The sequence below is a fragment of the Bombina bombina genome, chromosome 2 (assembly GCF_027579735.1).
Source record: "Bombina bombina isolate aBomBom1 chromosome 2, aBomBom1.pri, whole genome shotgun sequence".
NCBI classification, from domain to species: domain Eukaryota; kingdom Metazoa; phylum Chordata; class Amphibia; order Anura; family Bombinatoridae; genus Bombina; species Bombina bombina.
The window spans coordinates 1,037,814,323-1,037,835,838 of record NC_069500.1 but is presented as its reverse complement, the minus strand read 5'-3'; the positions used below and the strand labels follow the sequence as shown (position 1 = coordinate 1,037,835,838).

Below are 21,516 nucleotides of genomic sequence, written 5' to 3'. Positions count from 1 at the left end.
CAAGTATTTTCTGCTGCCTTTTTGGAAGTATTTTCAAGTTACAAACCACATTTGAAGAGCCGGTTTCCGAATTATTCCGAATAGTGAGTATATTGCACTTTTTATAATTTGTGAGACACAATCACCTGCAGTGTAATTTCCATTGTCTGCAGATACTAAAGCACAATATGGGAAAATCAGGATATAGATCCTTATGAAGAGGCTGAACTCTGAAATTTTCGGAGTAAGTATACTGCACATTATTTTGTTGTTAACTCCTGCGAATCACAAGTCAAGTTTCTTTCTTCAGTGTGCACTACAACACACAGAAGGACCTAAGACCAGCGCCTCTATATACAATTTCCACTATTCAGGGAATTCCAGACTGCGCCCCAACCTAGCAGGCTGGCGTCTGTTGTCACTATCACCCATGAGGGTCTGTGGAAGCACGTCCCTTGGGACAGATGATCCGGTGACAACCACCAAAGAAGAGAGTCTCTTGTCTCCTGATCCAGATCTATCTGAGGAGACAAATTTGCATAATCTCCATTCCACTGCCTGAACATGCTCAGTTGTAGCGGTCTTAAATGAAAACGAGCAAATGGAATGATGTTCATTGCCGCCACCATCAGTCCTATTACCTCCATGCACTGAGCCACTGATGGCCGAGGATAGGACTGAAGGGCTCGGCATGTATTCAGAATCTTTAACTTTCGGACCTCAGTCAAGAAAATTTTCATGGATATGGAATCTATCAGAGTTCCCAAGAAGGGAACCATTGTCCTCGGAATTAGTGAACTCTTTTCTAGATTCACCTTCCATCCGTGAGTCCTCAAAAAGGACAGAACCATGTCTGTATGAGACTTTGTCAGATGGTAAGACGACGCCTGGATCAGAATATCGTCTAGATAAGGTGTCACTGCAATACCCCGCGGTCTGAGAACCGCCAGAAGGCACCCTAGAACCTTTGTGAAGATCCTGGGTGCTGTGGCCAACCCGAAGGGAAGAGCCACGAACTGAAAATGTCTGTCCAGGAAGGCAAACCTTAGATGTGGATGATGATCCTTGTGGATAGTAATATGAAGGTATGCATCCTTCAAGTCCACGGTAGTCATATATTGACCCTCCTGGATCATTTGCAAAATTGTTCGAATAGTCTCCATCTTGAAAGATGGGACTCTGAGAAACTTGTTTAGACTCTTGAGATCTAAAATGGGTCTGAACGTTCTCTCTTTTTTGGGAACCACAAAAAGATTTGAGTAAAACCCCTGCCCCTGTTCCAGTATTGGAACGGGATGAATTACTCCCATAGTAGAGAGGTCTCCTACACAGCGTAAGAATGCCTCTCTTTTTATCTGGTCTACAGACAATCGTGAAAGAAGAAACCTCCCCCTGGGAGAGAAATTTTTGAATTCCAGTTGATACCCTTGGGACACGATTTCCAGTGTCCAGGGGTCCTGAACATCTCTTACCCAAGCCTGGGCAAAAAGAGAAAGTCTGCCCCCTACTAGATCCGGTCCCGGATCGGGGGCCGCCCCTTCATGCTGTCTTGGGAGCAGCAGTGGGCTTATTGGATTGTTTACCTTTGTTCCAAGCCTGGTTTGGTCTCCAGACAGTCTTGGCATGTGCAAAATTCCCTTCCTGTTTAGAGGAAGAAGAAGCGGGGACTCCTTTGAAGTTCCGAAAGGAACAAAAATTATTTTGTTTACCCCTCAGCTTAGAAGCTTTATCCTGAGGTAGGAGATGACCCTTACCTCCCGTAATGTCAGAAATAATTTCTTTCAAGTCAGGCCCGAATAGGGTCTTCCCCTTGAAAGGAATAGCCAAAAGCTTTGACTTAGATGACACATCAGCAGACTAGGACTTTAACCATAACGATCTACGCGCTAAAATGGCAAATCCGGCATTCTTAGCCGCCAACTTGGCAATCTGAAAGGCGGCGTCCGTAATAAAAGAATTAGCCAGCTTCAGCGCCCTAATTCTATCCAGAATTTTCTCCAAAGGAGTCTCAGTCTTAAGAGACTCTTCTAAGGCGTCAAACCAGAAAGCCGCCGCAGTGGTAACTGGTACAATGCAGGCTGTCGGTTGTAAAAGGAAACCCTGATGAATAAATAATTTCTTTAGAAGACCCTCCAATTTGTTATCCATAGGGTCTTTGAAAGCACAACTGTCCTCAATAGGAATAGTTGTACACTTAGCCAGGGTATAGATCCCTCCACCTTAGGGACTGTTTTCCAAGAGTCCCGAATAGTGTCAGATATGGGACACATTTTCTTAAAATTAGGAGAAGGTGAGAACGTAATACCCTGTCTTTCCCATTCCCGTGTAATAATATCTGAGATTCTCTTAGGAACCGGAAAAACATCCGAGTAAGTAGGCACCTCTAAGTATTTGTCGATCTTACACAATTTCTCTGGTGGTACTACAATTGAGTCACAGTCATCCAGAGTTGCTAAAACCTCCCGAAGCAACAGGCGGAGGTGTTCAAGCTTAAATCTAAAGGAGATGACGTCCGAGTCCGTCTGAGGTAACACATTTCCCGAATCAGAAAGTTCCCCCTCAGACAGAAGTTCCCTGACCCCCAAATCAGATCCCTGTGAGGGTACATCGGAAATAGCCAACAAAGCATCAGAGGTCTCAGTATTCAAATTGACTTCTGTCCTGCTGCGTTTGCCCTGTAACACTGGCAACTTAGATAAAACCTCTGTTAGGGTAGATGACATAACTGCAGCCATATCCTGCAGAGTAAATGAAGTAGACGCGGTTTAAGAACCCGGCGTCGCTTGGGTGGGCGTTAGAGGTTGTGACGCATGGGGAGAAAGTAGCAGCATACCCTGATTCTCATCAGACTGAGAAAAGGAAATTTATGCTTACCTGATAAATTGATTTCTTCTACGATACGACAAGTCAACGGATTTCATCCTTACTTGTGGGATATTATCCTCCTGCTAACAGGAAGTGGCAAAGAGCACCACAGCAGAGCTGTATATATAGCTCCTCCCTTCCCCTCCACCCCCAGTCATTCGACCAAAGGTTTAGGAAGAGAAAGAAAAAGCTAAAAGGTGCAGAGGTGACTGAAGTTGTAAAAATAAATGAAATATAATCTGTCTTAAAATGACAGGGAGGGCCGTGGACTCGTCGTATCATAGAAGAAATCAATTTATCAGGTAAGCATAAATTTCCTTTTCTTCTACAAGATACGACGAGTCCACGGATTTCATCCTTACTTATGGGATACTTATGGGATATGGGCAGATTAGGGGTTAATAAATATAATGTAGGTGTCGGCGATGTCGGGGGCGGCAGATTCGGGGTTAATAAGTGTAAGATTAGGGGTGTTTAGACTCGGGGTTCATGTTAGGGTGCTAGGTGTAGACATAACCTATTTACTCATAGGAATCAATGGGGCTGCGTTACGGAGTTTTACGCTGCTTTTTGGCAGGTGTTAGACTTTTTCTCAGCCGGCTCTCCCCGTTGATTCCTATGGGGAAATTGTGCACAAACACGTACGACCAGTTCACCGCTGACTTAGCAGCGCTGGTATTGGAGTGCGGTAAGGAGCTAAATTTTGCTTAACGCTCACTTCTTGCTTGTTAACGGCGGGTTTGTAAAAACTCGTAATACCAGCGCTGCATGTAAGTGAGCGGTGAGAAAAAACTACTCGTTAGCACCGCACAGCTCAAAACTCGTAATCTAGCCGTGTGTTAGCAAAATGTATTGCTTTGAAAAACATAATGTTATCATCTAATGAAAAAGCTATAAAATTAGCCAAATGTATTGCTTTAAAATGAATTACAATGAAAACATGTAAATTTATGAAATAAACTATAATCTAGCAAAGTGTATTGCTTAAAGGGCAATGATACCCAACTGTTGAAACACTTGAAAGTGATGCAGCATAGCTGTAAAAAACCGACTAGAAAATATCACCTGAACATCTCTATGTAATAAAGGAAGATATTTTACCTCAAAATGTCCTAAGTATTCAAACCCCATTGCAAAGGAATTTAAGCAGCAAATCAGTATGTCTGTCCTGGCACAGCCAAGGGGGTGAGCTTTATGCACACTCATCGTATTTTCCCTATTTAGTTTTAGTATAACTTTTTACACAGGACTTACTCTGGTGAGCTGAGAAACTTGTGAGGTAAAATATCTTCCTTTTTTACATAGAGATGCTCAGGTGATATTTTCCTGTCAGCTTTTTACAGTTATACTGCATCAGTTTCAAGTGATTTAGCATACGAGTATTATGCCCCTTCTAAAGAAAATTACAATCAAAACAATATAATAAACTTTTGAAATGTTTATTAGAAAAAAAGGACAAAACTAGGAGGGGCTGCACAATTTCTGCAGACATAAAAAACATAATTTATGCTTACCTGATAAATTTATTTCTCTTGTATTGTGTTCAGTCCACGGGTCATCCATTACTTATGGGATATATTCTCCTTCCCAACAGGAAGTTGCAAGAGGATCACCCAAGCAGAGCTGCTATATAGCTCCTCCCCTCACATGTCATATCCAGTCATTCGACCGAAACAAGACAAGAAAGGAGAAACTATAGGGTTCAGTGGTGACTGGAGTTTTAATTAAAATTTAGAACTGCCTCAAAAAAAGACAGGGCGGGCCGTGGACTGAACACACTACAAGAGAAATAAATTTATCAGGTAAGCATAAATTATGTTTTCTCTTGTTAAGTGTGTTCAGTCCACGGGTCATCCATTACTTATGGGATACCAATACCAAAGCTAAAGTACACGGATGATGGGAGGGACAAGGCAGGAACATTTAAACAGAAGGAACCACTGCCTGTAGAACCTTTCTCCCAAAAACAGCCTCCGAAGAAGCGAAAGTGTCAAATTTGTAAAATTTTGAAAAGGTATGAAGTGAAGACCAAGTTGCAGCCTTGCAAATCTGTTAAACAGAGGCCTCATTCTTAAAGGCCCAGGTGGAAGCCACAGCTCTAGTGGAATGAGCTGTAATTCTTTCAGGGGGCTGCTGTCCAGCAGTCTCATAGGCTAAACATATTATGCTACGAAGCCAAAAAGAGAGAGAGGTGGCCGAAGCCTTTTGACCTCTACTCTGTCCAGAATAAACGACAAACAGAGAAGAAGTTTGCCGAAAATCTTTAGTTGCCTGTAAGTAGAACTTCAGGGCACGGACTACGTCCAGATTATGCAAATTCGAAGAAGGATTAGGACACAATGATGGAACAACAATCTCTTGATTGAAATTCCTGTTAGAAACTACCTTAGGTAAAAACAAAGGTTTAGTACGCAGAACTACCTTGTCTGAATGAAAAATCAGATAAGGAGAATCACAATGTAAGGCAGATAACTCAGAGACTCTTCGAGCCGAGGAAATAGCCATCAAAAACAGAACTTTCCAAGATAAAAGTTTAATATCAATGGAATGAAGGGGTTCAAACGGAACTCCTTGAAGAACTTTAAGAACCAAGTTTAAGCTCCACGGGGGAGCAACAGTTTTAAACACAGGCTTAATTCTAACCAAAGCCTGACAAAATGCCTGGACGTCTGGAATCTCTGCCAGACGCTTGTGCAAAAGAATAGACAGAGCAGAAATCTGTCCTTTTAAAGAACTAGCTGATAATCCTTTGTCCAAACCCTCTTGGAGAAAGAACAATATCCTAGGAATCCTAACCTTACTCCAGGAGTAATAGCCATCAAAAACAGAACTTTCCAAGATAACAGCTTAATATCAATGGAATGAAGGGGTTCAAACGGAACACCTTGAAGAACTTTAAGAACTAAGTTTAAGCTCCACGGCGGAGCAACAGTCTTAAACACAGGCTTAATCCTAGCTAAAGCCTGACAAAAAGCCTGAACGTCTGGAACTTCTGCCAGACGTTTGTGTAAAAGAATAGACAGAGCAGAAATCTGTCCCTTTAACGAACTAGCAGATAAACCCTTTTCTAAACCCTCTTGTAGAAAAGACAATATCCTAGGAATCCTAACCTTACTCCATGAGTAACTCTTGGATTCACACCAATATAAATATTTACGCCATATCTTATGGTAAATTTTTCTGGTAACAGGTTTCCGAGCCTGTATTAATGTATCAATAACCGACTCCGAGAAACCACGCTTTGATAGAATCAAGCGTTCAATCTCCATGCAGTCAGCCTCAGAGAAATTAGGCTTGGATGGTTGAAAGGACCCTGAATTAGAAGGTCCTGCCTCAGAGGCAGAGACCATGGTGGACAGGACGACATGTCCACTAGGTCTGCATACCAGGTCCTGCGTGGCCACGCAGGCGCTATCAGAATCACCGATGCTCTCTCCTGTTTGATCTTGGCAATCAGTCTAGGCAGCAACGGAAATGGTGGAAACACATAAGCCATGTTGAAAACCCAAGGGGCTGCTAGTGCATCTATCAGCACCGCTCCCGGGTCCCTGGACCTGGATCCGTAACAAGGAAGCTTGGCGTTCTGGCGAGATGCCATGAGATCCAGTTCCGGTTCGCCCCAACGAAGAATCAGTTGGGCAAAGACCTCCGGGTGAAGTTCCCACTCCCCCGGATGAAAGGTCTGGCGACTTAGAAAATCCGCCTCCCAGTTCTCCACGCCTGGGATGTAGATCGCTGACAGGTGGCAAGAGTGAGACTCTGCCCAGCGAATTATCTTCGAGACTTCTAACATCGCTAGGGAACTCCTAGTTCCCCCTTGATGGTTGATGTAAGCCACAGTCGTGATGTTGTCCGACTGAAATCTGATGAACCTCAGAGTTGCTAACTGAGGCCAAGCTAGGAGAGCATTGAATATTGCTCTTAATTCCAGAATGTTTATTGGGAGGAGTTTCTCCTCCTGAGTCCACGATCCCTGAGCCTTCAGGGAGTTCCAGACTGCGCCCCAGCCTAGTAGGCTGGCATCTGTTGTTACAATCGTCCAATCTGGCCTGCGAAAGGTCATTCCTTTGGACAGATGGACCCGAGACAACCACCAGAGAAGAGAATCTCTGGCCTCCTGGTCCAGATTCAGTAGAGGGGACAGATCTGAGTAATCCCCATTCCACTGACTTAGCATGCATAATTGCAGCGGTCTGAGATGCAGGCGCGCAAATGGCACTATGTCCATTGCCGCGACCATTAAGCCGATTACTTCCATGCACTGAGCTACTGATGGGCTTGGAATGGAATGAAGGACACGGCAAGCATTTAGAATTTTTGATAACCTGGACTCCGTCAGGTAAATCTTCATCTTTACAGAATCTATAAGAGTCCCTAGAAAGGGAACCCTTGTGAGTGGTAATAGAGAACTCTTTTCCATGTTCACTTTCCACCCATGCGACCTCAGAAAAGCTAGAACTATCTCTGTATGAGACTTTGCATTTTGAAAACTTGACGCTTGTATCAGAATGTCGTCTAGGTACGGAGCCACCGCTATGCCTCGCGGTCTTAGTACCGCCAGAAGTGAGCCCAGAACCTTTGTAAAAATTCTCGGGGCCGAAGCTAACCCGAAGGGAAGAGCTACAAACTGGTAATGCCTGTCTAGAAAGGCAAATCTTAGGTACTGATAATGATCTTTGTGAATCGGTATGTGAAGGTAGGCATCCTTTAAGTCCACTGTGGTCATATACTGACCCTCTTGGATCATGGGTAGGATGGTTCGAATAGTTTCCATTTTGAACGATGGAACCCTTAGGAACTTGTTTAAGATCTTTAGGTCTAAGATTTGTCTGAAGGTTCCCTCTTTTTTGGGAACCACAAACAGATTTGAGTAAAAACCTTGCCCTTGTTCCGTCCGCGGAACTGGGTGGATCACTCCCATTAATAAGAGGTCTTGTACACATTGTAGAAATGCCTCTCTCTTTATTAGGTTTGGTGATAACCTTGACAGGTGAAATCTCCCTTGTGGAGGAGAAGCTTTGAAGTCCAGAAGGTATCCCTGAGAAATGATCTCCAGCGTCCAGGGATCCTGGACATCTCTTGCCCAAGCCTGGGCGAAGAGAGAAAGTCTGCCCCCCACTAGATCCGTTTCCGGATAGGGGGCCCTTTTTTCATGCTGTCTTAGGGGCAGAAGTAGGTTTTCTGGCCTGCTTGCCCTTGTTCCAGAACTGGTTGCCTTTCCAACCCTGTCTGTAACGAGCAGCAGTTCCTTCCTGTTTTGGAGCGGAGGAAGTTGATGCTGCTCCTGCCTTGAAATTACGAAAGGCACGAAAATTAGACTGTTTGGCCTTTGATTTGGCCCTGTCCTGAGGGAGAGCGTGTGACCCTTACCTCCAGTAATGTCAGCAATAATTTCTTTCAAGCCGGGCCCGAATAAGGTTTGCCCTTTGAAAGGAATATTAAGCAATTTAGATTTAGAAGTCACGTCTGCTGACCAGGATTTAAACCATAGCGCTCTGCGCGCCTGGATGGCGAATCCGGAGTTCTTAGCCGTTAGTTTGGTTAAATGCACAACGGCATTCGAAACAAACGCATTAGCTAGCTTAAGTGCTTTAAGCTTGTTCATAATCTCATCCAATGGTGCTGTGCGAATAGCCTCTTCCAGAGACTCAAACCAGAATGCCGCCGCAGCAGTGACGGGCGCAATGCATGCAAGGGGCTGTAATATAAAACCTTGTTGAACAAACATTTTCTTAAGGTAACCTTCTAATTTTTTATCCATTGGATCTGAGAAAGCACAACTATCCTCCACCGGGATAGTGGTACGCTTAGCTAAAGTAGAAACTGCTCCCTCCACCTTAGGGACCGTCTGCCATAAGTCTCGTGTGGTAGCGTCTATTGGGAACATTTTCCTAAATATCGGAGGAGGGGAAAAAGGCACACCGGGTCTATCCCACTCCTTGTTAATAATCTCTGTAAGCCTTTTAGGTATAGGAAAAACGTCAGTACACACCGGTACCGCAAAGTATTTATCCAGCCTACATAATTTCTCTGGGATTGCAACCGTGTCACAATCATTCAGAGCCGCTAACACCTCCCCTAGCAATACACGGAGGTTCTCAAGCTTAAATTTAAAATTTGAAATTTCTGAATCCGGTCTCCCTGGATCAGATCCGTCACCCACAGAATGAAGCTCTCCGTCCTCATGTTCTGCAAATTGTGACGCAGTATCGGACATGGCTCTCGTGTCATCAGCGCGCTCTGTCCTTAACCCAGAGCTATCGCGTTTGCCTCTTAACTCAGGCAAGTTAGATAATACTTCTGTCATAACATTAGCCATATCTTGCAAAGTGATTTGTAAGGGCCTTGATGTACTTGGCGCCACAATATCACGCACCTCCTGAGTGGGAGGCGAAGGTACTGACACGTGAGGAGAGTTAGCCGGCATAACTTCCCCCTCGTTGTCTGGTGATAATTTCTTTACCGGTAAAGACTGACTTTTTTTTAAAGTAACATCAATACAATTGGTACACATATTTCTATTGGGCTCCACATTGGCTTTTAAACATAATGAACAAGCAGATTCATCTGTATCAGACATGTTTAAACAGACTAGCAATGAGGCTAGCAAGCTTGGAAAATACTTTCAATAAATTTACAAGCAATATAAAAACGCTGCTGCGCTTTTTTTAAAAATACAAAAAAACTGTCACAGTTGAAATAACAATGAACTAATTCAGTTATAGCAACCAAATTTTAACAGTAATGTATGAAATTAGCAGAGGATTGCACCCACTAGCAAAAGGATGATTTAACCCCTTAATACCCAAAACGGATAATCAATTTAACAATTAACGTTTTTATAACAGTCAAACACACTGTCACAGGTCTGCTGTGACTGATTACCTCCCTCAAAAATAAATTTTGAAGACTCCTGAGCTCTCTGGAGACGTCCAGGATCAAGGAGGAAGAAGCAGGAAGACTGTGATCTAATTTTAACTGCGCAACAAGGCGCTAAAAAAAAAAAAAAAAAAGCCCCTCCCACTCATATTACAACAGTGGGAGACCTGATATAACTGTTTCCATGCAGAAATATACGTTAGCCATGTGGAAAAAAATCATGCCCGAAAAGATTTATCACCAAGTACCTTACAAAACGATTAACATGCCAGTAAACGTTTTTAAAACAAACATTTCAAATGTTATGTAAAGTTATCACTAAGCCTGCTACCAGTCGCTTCTACTGCAGTTAAGGCTCATACATTATTTCAGTATTAACATTATTTTCTCAGTCAAATTCCATTCCCTAGAAAATAACTCTACTGCGTATACATTTATCAGCCTGAGTACCAGTCGCTACTACTGCATTTAAGGCTGTACTTACATCATATGGGTATCAGCAGTGTTTTCTTAGTCAATTCCATTCCTTAGAAAATATTTTACTGCACATACCTCATTTGCAGGGGACCCCACATGCTATTCCCTTTTCTGAAGTTACCCCACTCCTCAGAAGGTACGAGAACAGCCAGTGGATCTTAGTTACGTCTGCTAAGATCATAGAAAACGCAGGCAGATTCTTCTTCTAAATACTGCCTGAGAGAAAAAACAGCACACTCCGGTGCCATTTAAAATAACAAACTTTTGATTGAAGAATAATTAAGTAAAAAACTCCTAACTCCTCTCACGACCTCCTTCTTTGTTGAGAGTTGCAAGAGAATGACTGGGTATGACATGTGAGGGGAGGAGCTATATAGCAGCTCTGCTTGGATGATCCTCTTGCAACTTCCTGTTGGGAAGGAGAATATATCCCATAAGTAATGGATGACCCGTGGACTGAGCACACTTAACAAGAGAAACATCCTTATATTTGGTTATCTTATAATGTGAGTATAGCAAAATAAGAAAAACAAAAGTCATACCAATAAGACTGGAGAGGGGTGGGCAATGCAAGGACATGTTTCCTGCAGGATAACAGATGTGACTAGCTAGGTTCAGAATTATCATATTAATCATGCAAATATAATTTGCATCAAGGGTAAAGCACTTATAGAATTAATTTTATTCCTACTAAAATATATTTTTCATTCTTGGGACAACTCCATTGACATTGTCAGTTCATCCAACCACATTTTATAATAAGGTACAGTTAATCCAAGGCAACCAAGCAAACACTATAAAATATACCTTAAACAAGCTCCCACTTCCTAAACTTCCATCCGAGCCTCCTGACCCTTGTGATTCTCGTCGGCCAAATTTTCTGGCCAAGTCTGGTGTAGAGGGTGTGATGGGTCCTGCATTTTCACCTGCTCCTTCACTGCCATTATCTGATCCACCACTGCTCCTCGTGGGACTTGGCCTGCGAGTCCTTAGAGAAGAGACAGTCTCTGCAAATAGTCCTTTCTTGCCCAATGGAGATGTTGTTTTTTTAGGGTTTTGTAGTTTACTCAGTGCAACAGAATTTGTGAAACTGTGGAGCTTGTCTCTTGCATTTGGAAGAAACCAGTCTGCACAGGACAGACAAGGAGTGGGTGCAGCACTTAGCCTCTCTTCCAGGTTTACTTCTAATCCTTCCAGTTGAAGAAGTGTTGCTTTTATTTGATCCACATATATAGTGTCAGGACCAGGATTTCCTATGGCTTTTGATGTACAACCACCAGCTTCCAGCAAAGTACACAGTATCATGTGTCTCTGAAAAAAGAAATAGAACCCCCCCCAAAAAACGGTAAAACTCAATAAGAAGATAAAAAAACACAATCAAATAATGTATATGTACAACAATGATATTATCAAAGCAGAATAAGCATTATTATACACCACTACAATCTGCAAACCTATACAACAGTTACAATAAATAATAAAAAAAATGTTATTAACATACTATTAAACAAGGAACGTAGGAGGGTAAAGGAGAGAGCAGAGTACATATGAATCCAAGACAGTTGATTTGAGATGAGTTGGTGACATTTATACGGCAGGCTTCCAAGGATGGAATTGTACTAGTTTGGGATCAATAATAGGAATGTCTGTATTGCTCATCAGAAATTTGGAAAAAATAGTTGTTAAAATGAGTATCAAAGTATGAGAGATTTCAAACTTTTTTCTAGTATTCATTTGCATACAATAGATCCATGAAAATAAACACTAAATATCCTTAGTTTATCTACAATTATATGCAGCATACACTAGTTCACACTAATTAAATCCAGTTAAATACAAAAACTTACCAAGCCTACAATGAGCAAGAAGTACCTAGCTTCAGGCTCACTGTACTCATCAGATGTAAAAGATTCACAATTCTGAAGATGGTGACGTGGATAAACCTCTCGCCAGATGACCAGCTGACCAATCCTTTCTGATGCTAAAGACAACAGACAATATTGCCGACAATAAAGGGCAATATCAATAAGATCCTCTTTTGGTAAGTGATTGGTCAGTAAATAGCCCTTAACAAAAGCAAAACAAGATATCAGTGCAAGCAAAGTAGTAATAATTCCTCAGTCTGTATAACAATTATTGAATATCCTATCGTAAATACTTCCAGTCACTAAACTTGGCGTTGAAATATGATCCTTTTTTTGGATTTTGGAACTGTTGTATTTTTGTTATGCATATGACAAAAACTTAAATTATGCTTACCTGATAATTTTCTTTTCTTCAGATGGAAAGAGTCCACAGCTGCATTCATTACTTTTGGGAAATAAGAACCTGGCCACCAGGAGGAGGCAAAGACACAACAGCCAAAGGCATAAATACTCCTCCGACTTCCCTCATCCCCCAGTCATTCTGTAGAGGAAAAAGGAACAGTAGAAGAAATACCAGGGTGAAAAGGTGCCAGAAGAATAAAAATAGGGGACGCCCCACAGAAAAAATACATGTGGGGAGCTGTGGACTCTTTCCATCTGAAGAAAATTATCAGGTAAGCATAATTTAAGTTTTTCTTTATAAATGGAAAGAGTCCACAGCCGCATTCATTACTTTGGGAAAACAACACCCAAGCTATAGAGGACACTGAATGCAAAAGGGAGGGTACAATAGGCAGTCCATTCTGAGGGCACCAGGCCTGAAAAACCACGACACCAACCAAACCCTGCTTCTTTGGAGCCGAGCAAAAAAACTAGACGGAAAATGTCCGAAAGCCTAACTAGAGACCTCAAAGCAGACTCACTGAGCCAACACTTCTCCAGGAGAACCGTCGCCCAGCAGTCGTTCCCCACATATCCCTTACTAGTACAGTAGCAAAATCCCCAAAAGGGAGAGGACAAGGGTGAGCCAAAGAAATACACAAAAAGTACAGCAAGATCCAATAAAAAAAAACCCCTTCAAAAGAAGGCCGAGTCCACAGAGACCCAAAAGGATCCCGAGAACAAGGGGAGACGACAGCCAACCCACAAGGAGCAACCGGGCATCAAGGAGAAGAAGCATCTTCCAAACATCATGCAACAGCACCGAAAAAGACAGCTAAAGACAAAGTACTCAAAACGTCAGAACTCAGAGACTGAGCAAACAGAATAACAAATAGCAAACTAAGAGAATAAACATCTGAGTCTAGTAACACGCTGCCCTCCGTAGGAAGACACGGATAAAACACTATCCGTAAGGAAGAAGTGGCCGTACAAAATAGCTGACTGCTTAACCTCCAAGACAGAGGATACCCAGGCAATCCAGGCCGCCAAGCCTACTCACAGATCTCAAAGGGGGAGAGGCACAGAACCTCTAAAAAAGAATATCCACTGTCACCCCAAAGACCTGAAGATGAACAACAGATCTCAGATCCTACACCTAGCCGGACCAGCCCAAGCAACTGAAGGTCTGAGCAAGGGAACCGAAAGGAACCCCAAGACCAGCCCCCGAAAGGGCGGAAGAATGGACACAGCCACTTCCACCTAAAGACAATCGAGCAGGCGTTAGAACTAAGATCTAGCAAAGCCATCCGACTAAGTCTCAATGCGGAGCCAGCAGCTCCCCAGATGGACAGGAACAACTCAAAGAGCAGACCAATCCCCAAACCAGATAAACATCTGTTCCAACCCTAAAAAAGGATATCTGATATAAAAAACAAGAGAAAGAAGACCTTGCAAGTCTCAACCTAAAGGGAAGAGACCACCCCTTGCAGGAGCCCAACACTCCAAAAAGCCAGGGCCATAAAAGGACACTAGAGCCAACAGGCGTCCAAGCCACCTTAACATGACTGTGCTTAAAAGTGCGACTAATCCACCTTAAGGGACACAGGGTGCTGCTCATTTTATCAACCTCGGAAGGAGGAAAGGCTGAGTAGACCTCACTGGAGATTGAACTAGCAACCCTCAGCTTGCTACAGTACAGAGTATCCACAGAGCATTATTATACTGAGTTAGCTGTCCAGCTAGCCACGAGCTCCAGACACAAGGGGAACAGTGAGGACAAGTCACCCGAACAGAGCAACCTCAAGTCTCCACATCACCTAAGCTTCCAAGTCAAAGGACAGTAAAACATGGGTTTGGATGCCACCTGGATGGCAATACCTGAACCATATGAGTGGAAAATCACTAGGACCTCCTCTATCCCAAGAAAGAGATGCAGACCATTCCCAACACCAGGAAAGGATCCCTAACCGGAGCCCAAAAAGAACCTTGCTGTCTAATGTCCTGAAAAAGGAACAACCAACTCCCGATGGGAATCCAAGTCCCCCAAAGGCGACCCATCCACAAGGAGAACGGACAATCCAAGAGGTCTCAATGAAGAAGATAACCACTAAAGGAACAAGTCCAAAAAGGACAATTTCCTAAAGCAACACAGCCTCGACCGGCAGAAAGAGGCACTAAACCCTCTAATTTTCCCACCGCGTGGGAAGGAATACTCTAGGTTCCAAGGTTATCGGAAACAACAGAGAGTGACCAGAGTCACCAGAGAGACGGCTACTTAGGACTGAAACAATCCTGAGAGCCGCATGAACCAGAAAGTCCTCTTGAGAATGCTTAGCTAAGACTTGTAAAACAAATAACAAGAACATAATAATGTGAAAAGCACTCGGCACCCCAACCTGACCAGCACAGTATAATAGGCGCCAGGTGTCTGAATAAGCCGCGAGACAGAAGATCTGAACCCAAGCAGGACCAGCCTGCAACCAGGGTCATAACTGCCAAGCTGGCTAAATCCGCCCAAACATGGGACTAACGTGTCCCGAACAACTTCCATAGAAGTAAAGAGCGAATATTGATCCCAGAGATTTTTAAGTAACCGCAGGAAACATAGTATGAAAAATAAAATAAAATTCATCCTAACCGGGGGGCGGAGCCTAGCTGTTCAGGAGAATGGCCGTGTCTTGCTAGAGCTCTCAAGCTGAAAGTTGGCCCAAAACCTTTATATGCTATAATCTAGGCTGCAGATAACCTTACAACCTATCCCATGAACCGGGGAGATCATACCACACAACATACGCAACTTGCACACAAAAACGGAAGCATTTAACAGCAGTACAGCAGCGACATGAATGGCTAGGCCGCAAGCCTTACTGAAGTTTGGATCGAAGTGCGCCACCGGATCAGTATATCCCCATCCCAAAAGATACGGACATACAAGAAGGTTGGTGCTCTAATCGGACACTGGAGACTATAGCAGGGGACACCCAGTACAGAACCAGACCGACAGTGAAACTGACCAAGATCCGGTGTTAGAGACGCGAAAACAGGCCTGATACCCACATCCACTCACGGTAGGTCACGGCGGTTGCAAAATAACTGAGGGGCACCTATAACTACCCAGTGGACCTTGAACTAGCTGAAACCAGCACCATATATACTACGGGCCTAAACCATACAGCGTGGATCGCACAATAGTTGGGTTTGGTGAGGTAACGCTTGAAACGGTACAGCCTTTTACTGGGCACTTCAAATCCTGAGACGCCAACTTCTTAAATCCGTGCTGGAGAGAATACCTTATATGTACATAGGGCATTTGCTTACTAAAGATACTTAGGAGAGGCTATTCGATGCTGATATCCCCCTAGGGTGTATTTGATATCCTGGAGCATGCACAGTAAACAGATCAGATCACTGTCTAAGACTGCACCCATGGCACAGAAAAAAAATCTGGCATTAGTGACAAGGGAACCAAAACAAGAAATATGGTTTACTATCTTAAAAGTGCAGATACATTCACAGCAGAAGACAGCACTATGGCAATCGAACCCAGAACTGATGATCCTGGACATGTCTCCACACTGAATCAAGCGCCACTGTGTTATGTAACCAAAATTTCTTACAACAGTATTGCAAGATAACAAAATCTCTTGGGTTCCCAACATGTCTCATAACAGCCACTGGAGACAAAACTGCTTATATCGATCATTGGAGGACCTGGCCGCATTCTGCACTACACTGGGTATACTACACTGGGTATAGAACCCCCCAGACCAGATACACAACTACCCTCAGCATCTAATCCAGGAAATACTGATAGCCAAACCTGACCCCTTCACTGAGAACTGTTGCTGACTTGTGAATGGAAAAGATCTCGGAGATGTGGACTTGCATCTGCAAATCTTTAATAAGAAGCACTTTGACTCTTGTTAACACTCAGGTCTGTGAACTAAGTTGATGTTTGAAATGTTGGATGTTTCTAATATCTATTGTTATACTGAATGTGCTAAGTTGCGCTGAAGTGGTACTAGCTTCCTCCCTTTACCAGCAACCCCTTCCCCCCTTTTTCCTCCCTTCCCTCCTTTTTCCTCCCTCCCTCCCTCTCCCCTTCCCTCTCCTCTTCTCTTCCCTCTCCCTTCTCTCCCTTCTCCTCTTCCCCTCCCCCCTCCTCCTCCCTATCCCCCTGCTCCTCCTCCCTATCCCTCTCCTCCCTATCCCCTCCCCCTCTTCCTCCTTTCTCCTCCCCATTACCATTGCCCATAACAACAGGGGGACACCTGGAATCAAAACGGGATCTTTGAACAAAAATGGTTTAATTCCTCGTTATAAGAATAGCACCTTTAGATACCTGTTGAGAAGAATTTAGACTCACACTATCACTCAGGTCTGTGATTCAAATTAATGTTGAAAAATGTTGTTTGTTACTAATACCTGTTGATATACTGTTTATGTTGGGTTACTCCCTAGTTTTTCTAATTTCTCCACCTCCCACAATAACCTCCCATCCTCCCTCTCCCCCACTTTCCCCCTCTCCTCCTTCCCTTCTCCTCAGTGCCCAGTAAACAAAATGGAGTTGGAATACTTGTATACCACAAGGTCCCCTTCCAGCCGCAGGGGGTTGAGCAAGACAAAGATGGTAGACTACTTATAGTAGTGTTTTTGGATTAAGCCTGGAGCCCAAGGAAAGGGATCAAGACTGAAAAGAGTGCACTTGGGAAGCACTCCCGTCCCTGATTTGAGTGAATAATAAGCTCACATTCAGGACCAGAAAGTTTCTATTCAAATGAATTCACTTAAAACATAACTTTTATTTCAACAATAGTTGTATAAAATCAGTGTGTGTGTGTGTGTGTGTGTGTACTTTAAAAAAAAAAAAAAAAGCAGAGATAGTATCGGCAAAACATGACAGGGAGGGGTATAGTTTAACAAACACCCCAATTAGCTGTTTTTAAATGGCATAGGAACTTGTTGATATAATTTATTTTGTTGGTAATCTAGAATTTAGTTAATCTAACCTAAGTTGTTTTATTGGGCAACAGCATATTGACCGTAGTGTCCAGAGCTATCCCGGTAACTCTGCTACACGCCAGGGGTGGCAGTTTGGGGGCAGCTAACATTTGAATCTTTGTTGTATAAACTACAGAGGCTTAACTCACAATAACCGATGCCAAAATAAGGCATTTTCTAAGATCCGCTTCATAAGGAAGTACATAAGTAAAATAGTTATTTGTAATAACTTGCTACAAGACGCACAATCCGTTATCCCAGCACCAAGTATTTAAAGCAGCCTGTTTGTAACTTAGAATTCAGTTAACTCTATAGAGTGTGTTTCAATTGGGTAATAATATATTGACCTCTGTGATCTAGGGTATCTCGGTAGCTCCGCTACACGCCAGGGGTGGCTGCCGGAGGCAGTTAATACTAAGAATCCCGGGTGTAAATGTTAAACAGGTTTAATTTTCAATAACGCCTGCCAAAATAAGGCATTGCTAAGACCGGCTTTATAAGGCAGTAAATAAAACCAATATTCATTTGAAACAGCTAGTTACAAGACGCATAATTCGCAATTCTAATACTAAGTATTTAAAGATGTGAAATAAAGACCACACATAGCAAGTTATCACAAGCTCTGTAAGATAAATTTAATTTCCCTCAGAGGTTCATAAGCTTTGTATGTCAAAATAAGGCATTACAAAGATCTGCTCACCCATTAGTATATGAGAGAAACTTCTATCCAAAATATGCATGTTACAAGACGCTCAATCTGAAATCCTTGCACTAAGTATTTAAAGAAGGACAGAAAGATTATATATAGTAGCTTATTTCAAGCAAAGAAAAATAAATTCTTTATCTAGTGATTTACAAGCATTGTAAGCCTAAATAAGGTGCAATCCAGACTTTGTTTGCAAACTAGAAGTAATGACAGTGTTTATTCAAACAAATTCTGCTATTAAATACACAGGCGCCAATTGAGACATAAGATCTGTAGTCAAATTTCGTTTATGATCATTATTTCAAATCTAGCGACTACGAATTCAACTTTAAGCATTTTACACCTATAAAGTGTTATTTAGATTCTCTCTGCAAACCAGCGTGCAATATAACAGATTTATTTGTAACAAAGTTACAACCATACATTTCAATACACTACAAATTAAAATATAAGGCAATAAATACCAGGCATGAGCCTTGTTTCCTTTTATCTAAAGTGAAATTGACGTGTAATTGAGGTCACTACCAGCATCATATGCCCTAATAAGACGTAATACAGACTCAAGTGTAAACTAGTGGCAACGATATTTTTATCTCTTTGGTATAAAGTGCACAGTTATTAAGTGTGACACCAGTGTGCAGATAGATGATAAATAATTTATATTTTGTTACATTCTCTGGCAGCCTTAAGTCTAATATACAAAACCTAAACCAGGCCTGAAACCAAGGTCTGGAATGAGTTAATTTGTAAATAATCACGTGAGCTTTTGTACATATAGAATTATTAATCAGATATTGGATTATTCTAACTGTGTTTTAATATAGTGTTCAATACACAATCAGTATATGAACCTATTTTGATACATTTCTACCACAAGTACAGGACACCATATATGGTGATAGATGATAGGATATAATTTACTAAATATTGTGGGATAGTGTATATTACTACAACCTTATATCCGTCCGACTGTACTGACTGCAGACAAGAACATTATTGTCTAAACATAACCTTGACATCTACTTATTCAAAACCCCCCCCCCTTTACCATCACTTTTGCCCAAAATAAAATATAAACAACTTCTAATATTGGAGTGGACCCCCTTGAGGTGCCCTCAATATCTGTATAACCAGGTTACTGAACCTACTATTAACCAACATTTCCGACCTAGTTCCTATGAGTTTTTAAAGTACACACACACACTGATTTTATACAACTATTGTTGAAATAAAAGTTATGTTTTAAGTGAATTCATTTGAATAGAAACTTTCTGGTCCTGAATGTGAGCTTATTATTCACTCAAATCAGGGACGGGAGTGCTTCCCAAGTGCACTCTTTTCAGTCTTGATCCCTTTCCTTGGGCTCCAGACTTAATCCAAAAGTTGTTCCTGTACACAAGAACCCCAGCTCATAAAAGAGATACTTACACACTTGTATATATGTGTGTATGTATGTATATGTGTACATATATATATATATATATATATATCAAAATATTAAATTAATCCAATTGAGCAACCATGTATCAATAGTATTTTAGTGCTAGTGCCATCCCTTCTTCTCTCAGTACTTATAGTAGTGGGTTACTTATATGGGAGGGTGGTTACATTGGCTAATGTATATGCCCCTAACACGGCACAGCAGGTATTTTTTAGAACATTATCGAATAAACTTTCTGAACTGACCAAGGGAATAGTGATCCTAGGGGGGATTTTAATGTACCGCTACATCCGAGATTAGACACCTCCAATGGTGCGTCTAGTGTCTCCCACCACATCCTGAAACAAATTTCCGCTACTCTAAAAAAACATCTTCTTCATGACATTTGGCACACATTGCACCCGGTAGACTTGGACTTCACATATAATTCTAGTTCTCATAAGAAATACTCTTGCATCGATTACTTTTTTACAGACTCTCAGGGCATTGCATATGTCTCCCGCAGTGACATCTCTCCTATTACGTGGTCGGATCACGCCCCAGTTACCTTTGAGATGACGGGGCCAGATAAACCCAGTACTCCTTTTATTTGGAGATTAGACAATAAATAATCAGACAATTACGGAAGACATAGCTACACCCCTAAAAGAGTACTTTGACTTTAACATGACAGACGAAGTAACATTACCCACAGTATGGGAAGCGCACAAAAGAGTTATAAGAGGACATTTTATCAAACATCAGTCTAAATGATCGCTGGGGCTTCCGGTGGGAGGAGCAGAGCAAGCCGAGCTGTGGCGTGTTGCACCGATCGCTCGTGAATCAACTTGTTACTCCCTTGCTAAAATCTCCCATTGCTGGTGCGGTATTGCATCCTAGGGAGCCGGGTATTGTCATCAAGAACCTTAGCAGGAAGCCTGTGGAAGCTAATTACAGGCTCGATTGCTAGAGCCGCAAGCGGCTCCACCGCAGAGACCCTTTAATTTTGGCACGACTGTCTGGGTGACTGTTCACTGGTGATTATAACAGAGGGACACCGGTATTGCCACATCACTGGTATTCGAGCAGACGCTATCAACCCTTCTGCCGGTATCTCGTATGAGCGAGAATAATTATCATGGATACCTGGTGTTAAGTGGCTTACAGCGGAAAGAAATAAAACCTCCTGCACCGGGCCCGTTGTGGGATGGTCATACGCCCTAGGGCCCGGCATCACTCTAACCCATACAGCTAACAAGAAGAAAGGAGCTGGATCCACTCTATTGGTTACATAGTGTATGATACGGCTCCAGCAGTGGCAATATTCTGTGTGCCCGGTACAGCGAGGATCTCTGGATAAAGTCTTCATTAAGTGGCTCAGGATAACATCCTTTGTTAGTATCCAGGTGATAAGCTGCTGCAGTCCTCGACAAAGACTTCAGACGGGTGTGCTACATCTGGTCTCCTACAGTGGACTGGGTCAAAGCTTTCTCAGTTAAACCTGAAACTATACTGGACTCTCAAAAAACGCAAGTATATCCGCTCCCGTGCTGGGGCTAATTTTATGACTGTTCCATATACTTTATTCCTGCTTCAGGAGAGCTGGGCTCGGGCTCCTGGCTTAGGTGTAGAGATCTACGGATGTAACCTAGCTAAGCCTAACGGTTGCAAACTGTGGAGTTCAAGCTGCCTTAATAGCGCTGTTGTTGTGTGCCGTCCTGTACTTTAGCTATAACTAGTATCCACATCGTTCCCTGTATAATTGCAACAACGATAACAAGTGATATAGCTACAGACAGAGAAGGCAACAAAGTCTCCAGTCATACTAAACAAAGACTAAGGAATAATCACACTGGACTGCGGGCTTAATTTTGTGTAATATCTAGTGGGCTGGTGTTATAAATTAGCCCACTAAGCTTAGAAATTACTCAATATTACCCATC

The 21,516-nt window shown here is 42.5% G+C and overlaps 1 protein-coding gene across 1 annotated transcript in view; it reads right to left on the bottom strand.

Annotated features, from left to right (window-relative positions):
* INTU (inturned planar cell polarity protein) overlaps positions 1 to 21,516 on the bottom strand; it is a 473,020-nt gene that overhangs the window by 72,728 nt on the left and 378,776 nt on the right. The window contains exons 11-12 of the mRNA XM_053703638.1: positions 12,048 to 12,266; positions 11,008 to 11,511 (exon numbers count right to left, since the gene is read on the bottom strand). Coding sequence (XP_053559613.1) covers positions 11,008 to 11,511; positions 12,048 to 12,266 — 723 coding nt within the window. The remainder of the gene's footprint in view (positions 1 to 11,007; positions 11,512 to 12,047; positions 12,267 to 21,516) is intronic.